Below are 4,692 nucleotides of genomic sequence, written 5' to 3'. Positions count from 1 at the left end.
AAAAAACACTATTTTTTACAGCAAAATTTTGTAAAAAAAAAAACTTACAAAATTTTACTGTAAATTTTTTTTATAGTAAAATGTAAAAAATAAAATACTAAATTTTACAGTAAATAGTTTATTTTAAAGTGAAAAGTTTGTAAAAAAAAACCAAAACTTACAAAATGTATTTTTTACAAGTTTACAGTAAATAGTTTTTTTTAGGACATTTTACTATAAAAAACACTATTTTTTACAGTAAAATGTAAAAAAAAAAAAAATCACTTTTTTACAGTAAAACAAACTTTTACAGTAAAATGTTTAAAAAAAAAAACTTACAAAATTTTACTATAAAAAATTATTTTACAGTAAAATGTAAAAAATAAAATACTAAATTTTACAGTAAATAGTTTGTTTGTTTTTTACAAACTTTCCACTTTAAAATAGTGGATTTTTTTGACAACATTGCACTGTAAAAAAAAATTCACAGTAAAATGTTGTCAAAAACTTTTATAGTAAAACTTTGTAAAGTAAGAAAACACTATATTTCACTGTAAAACTTTGCACATGTAACGTTTTTAACTGTAAAATACAGTTTACTTAAAATAAATAATAAAATTAAATAATGACATCCACAAGCAAATTCATACATTCACTGTTACAAGTGGCCCTCTGATGGCAATCATAACTGCCATGTGGCCCTCAATGAAAACCACTCTGACATCCATGTTGTAGGCCAATCCCTATCCATCCAAAGTAGGTCAAACTCACACAATGTTTTAACTTTTCCAAAAATACAGGGTTTATTGACTTAACTGCAATCAATACTTACAAAAAGAGGGGGGGAAAACAAACAGGCTCTCATATAAACTCACAGAAAGGACTGTAGTGAACAAACATGGCTGGAAAAATACATTCAACAGTTTCTATTTTACTTTCTTTGTGTCCCAAAAAAAAAAAAAAAAAAATCTGCTCACCCCCTTCTACCAAATGTGGGGGAAAAGAAGAAAAAGTCCTCCATCATCCAATATAAAAAGGCACCAAAGGCCTCGGCTACCTGGAATGTATTGAAAAGAGGCACTTTAATAGTCAAGGGGGGGGAACTTGCACGTGCACCAATGAACTTTTCCTCCATTTGGTCACAGCAAACTGGGTAGAACGACAAAAAAAGTTCTTAAAAGCACCCAAGTTACTTCTACCGTCCAGCTAGAGGCGGTAAAGTCCTGGAATATGTTGTCGCTAACAGCTAGCTACTGTTACGCTCTCATTGGGCAGATGGGAGGCGCGTGTAATTGCAGTTACGAGGGAGTACGAACCAGGAAGTGAAATAAATAATCCAAAAAAAAAAAAACGGCAGTTTTTTTGTCGCAGTTTCTCGCTTTAAATTAATTTTGACAAAAAAAAAAAAAAAGTAGTTGCAGAACGTTAAGTACAATATATTAAACTGTGGTGAAAACGAAAAGGAAAACAAAAAGGAAAACTGACAAAATGTCTTCACAATCTTTAGATTAATATGGAAGATCATAATTTAACATAAAAGAAAATATATTCTATTGTTCATTATCCAGATAAATACAAAAAAAAAATTAAACAAAAAAAATGCATATGATCACCAATAAATATGTTCTGATAAGTTAAATAAGCAGTGACAAGCAAAAAAAAACCTTCGGTCTGGAAAGTTCTTTAAACAACAATAACCGTAATAACATTAATAAAAAATAATTATCAAAAGAAGAGAGCAAAACAAAAACAAAAAAGCAGTGGGAGGCACAAAAAAAAAAAAAAAAAAATAGCTTGGAGATCCAATCTTGTCAAGTCACAGGTGAGGATGGGGGGGAAAAAAGGGGGCGGGGCCACTTAAAGGTAAGTTCCCGAAAATAAAATAAACGAGCCAGTGACCAGCAACAGGATGAAAGAGATAAGGGGGAGGGGCGGGGGGGGCAACTTCCAGTTCAAAGTCCTTCCTGCAGACTCACCCAGATCACAATTACATAAGACACTGGGGTGGTGGGTGTGGGGTGGTGGGTGTGGGGTGGGGGGGGAAACAAACAGTCCATTCACCCAAAATCTCCCCCTGCCCCCCCCCAGGCACTTTTTAATGACTTTTTTTCTGAAGTGACTTTAAAAAACTATTCATAACTTTTTTTTGTTGTCCTCCAGGAAGTTGGGGGTTGGGGGCTCCTCTCTTTTCTAAGGCCACTTTGGAAAGCAAAAATGACAAAACCCCCCAAAAAATAACCCCCCCCGAAAAACAGGCGCACTTTGCAAAAAAAAAAAAAAAAAAAAAAAAAAAAGTCATTTGTCGTGATTTATTTTTTGTTGTCCGTTTTCTCTCGGGTGTCGTTTTTGGCACTATGACACGTCAACAAAATAAACTGTGTGCAGATTAGCGGGGATGAAATGATTAGCTGACGCTTCCCTCTACTCGCTACGTCCTCGCGGCGCCCACGCCGCCCGGGCGAGAGGTAGAAAGGGGGGGGGGCGCGCCACCGTTCTCCTCGTGTCAAAAAAAGAAAGAAAAAAAAACCCAGAATAAGATAAAGAGTCTAGTCGTCGGAGATGGAAAGGCGGCTGAAGATGGGCAGGCGGCGGGTGGTGTCGAGCGTGGGCGACTCGGAGCCGCTCAGGCTGCCCCCGGAGCTGCTCTGGTAGCCCTCCTGGTCCGAGAGGGAATCGGGAGGGCTGGACGGGGACTCGAACATCTGAGGGGACTCCAACATGGGTCTGAAGTAGTAAGGCGTGCTGGTCGGGGAAGGGGGCGTGGGGTGTCCGGGGTCCGGGCCCGTGGGGTTGCTGCTCAAGCTGGGCCCGAACAGGTTGGCCAGCTCCTGGCTGGAGTAGGTGAAGGGGTTGCTGCTGGGCCAGTCGGAGACCTCGTCGGGGAAGAACATGGGCGGCGGGGTGACGGACGTGGGGCTGTCCCGGAGCGCCGCCGAGCTGGAGAAGCCGGCGAAGCTGTAGCTGTGCTGCAGCCGGGGACGCTCCATCTCGCCGGTGGAGGAGGAACAGGAGAGTGACGACTTGAGCGGGGGCCCGCGGCGCTCCTCGGCGTTGTGGATGAAGTGGCAGCGGGGGCCGTACGGGCAGAACCCGATGGTGTGGAAGGTGCGGCACAGCTCCGTTTTGTACTTGGGGTGGCGGCTCAGGCTGCGCAGTTCGTGGATGCCGTGGGCGAACTGACACTTGTCGCCGTATTTGCAGGCGCCGTTCTCCTCGAAGGGCCGGCACAGCTCCGTCTTGTAGCGGCTAGAGTTCACTTGGCTGCCCGTGGGGCTGGCGGGGCCCAGGCACTTGTTGAGGAGCCGCTCGCCCGTCTCGGAGAAGGAGCGGTCCCGCAGGCGGTTCTCCTTGTTCGCCCCGGAGATCAGCAACGAGTGCTCGGCCGCCTTCAGACTGTTGAGGAACTGGTTCTGGCTGAACTTGGTGCCGCTGCTGACCGAGTGCCGCCGCTGGTACACGCCTCCCGCCGAGGGGGAGCCCACCGCCTTCCTGTCCAGCAGGGCTCCGGCGGGGCTGGGCATGGCTACGTTGGGGACCGTCATGGGGTTGTTGTTGTTGTTGAAGCCGAGCAGCTTGTTGTTCTGCGGAAAGGACACAAATAATTACTGTGTGACTTTTTCTGGCTCGGACAAGCGGATGCAGGTCTAAAGAACGGAGCGGCAGCTGCTTTGGCCGCTTGCCCTGGCGGGGAATGTGTGGCCGCCTGAGTAAAAAAAAGTGGCACTTTTATATAAAATACTGTTAATATGCTGCAATTAGGAGGGACATTAAATGTGGTATTTTTGTTGTTGTTGTGGCGGACAAAATATTAGACAGCTAATCTGTCCAAAGGAGGGTTAATGCCAGACAAATCTGGTGAATGATTAGCGAGCATGTGGCTGATTTGGGATCAGCCTTAAAAAAAAAAAAAAAAAAAAGGAAAAAAAAAAAGTGGCGCACTCCAAACAAGCTAACTAGCCCGCACTCAACTTTTTTCAAACACGGTAAAAAAAAATAAACTCCATTCCTGCCGCCATAACACAGTCCAGGGCAGGCGTAAAGAGCACGTACAGGTAAGAAGAGGTTTTAAAACGATGAGAGGGGGGGAAAAAACGAGGGCATCATTCCTCCACACAAGCTAACCATGCTAACTAGCTAGCCCGGCAGCTAACTGTTGAGGGGGAAAAAAGACATAAAAGTTACCTTGTTCATCGCTTCAAAGTCGAAAAAAGGCGACACCACAGCCGTGCTCATGATTGGGGGGGGGGAGTTGTTCCGGGCGCGAAGAGAAAAAAAAAAAAACAACAACAACCAAACCGGCGGGTTGTTTGGAAGTTGAGGCCGTGCTGCAGTGCGTGTTTTGCGGGTCCTTCAACTCCCCAGTGCCGCTGGCCCGCCCCGACATTTGCCTTATAATCCTCCCGCAGGAGGAGCCTCGCCGCTGGGCGTCAACTTTGACGACTTTTACTCCCTCCCCTCTTTTTTTTTTATTTTTTTTTTTATTATTTCTGACTCCTTTTTTTTTTCTGCTTCTTGCTCGAGGCAGCAGACATGTTTGCTGCTTTCAAGCAGAGTTCAAGTAAGTAAAGTGTTAAACAAAAGTCAGACACGGCTTGATGAATTATTTATGATAGCTTGAGCTTGTTGTTTACTTCTTTATCCTCCCCTCCGCTGGCTGCTCTGTCATTAATTTACTCCCTAATTGCTTCTAACATCACTGCTGGGACTTTCCAA

At 44.2% G+C, this 4,692-nt stretch overlaps 1 protein-coding gene across 1 annotated transcript; it reads right to left on the bottom strand.

Annotated features, from left to right (window-relative positions):
• Positions 1-2,247: 2,247 nt before the first annotated feature.
• zfp36l1a (zinc finger protein 36, C3H type-like 1a) lies at positions 2,248-4,368 on the bottom strand. Its single transcript, XM_061968046.2, has 2 exons — positions 4,162-4,368; positions 2,248-3,560 (listed from the first exon to the last, which is right to left on the bottom strand). The coding sequence occupies exons 1-2, from the start codon at positions 4,210-4,212 to the stop codon at positions 2,526-2,528; spliced, it is 1,086 nt and encodes a 361-aa protein (XP_061824030.2). The 5' UTR covers positions 4,213-4,368; the 3' UTR covers positions 2,248-2,525.
• Positions 4,369-4,692: the final 324 nt, after the last annotated feature.

Source organism: Nerophis lumbriciformis, linkage group LG08 (assembly GCF_033978685.3).
Source record: "Nerophis lumbriciformis linkage group LG08, RoL_Nlum_v2.1, whole genome shotgun sequence".
NCBI lineage: Eukaryota > Metazoa > Chordata > Actinopteri > Syngnathiformes > Syngnathidae > Nerophis > Nerophis lumbriciformis.
The sequence above is the reverse complement of the archived record's forward strand: the minus strand, read 5'-3'. Positions and strand labels throughout refer to the sequence as shown.

Bases quoted from the DNA above. Each gene is read 5' to 3' on its own strand.
- zfp36l1a (XM_061968046.2), bottom strand. From the start codon at position 4,212: ATGAGCACGGCTGTGGTGTCGCCTTTTTTCGACTTTGAAGCGATGAAC. The intron at 3,561-4,161 runs GTAACTTTTATG...TCCTTTCCGCAG, and splicing joins ACTTTGAAGCGATGAACAAG to AACAACAAGCTGCTCGGCTT.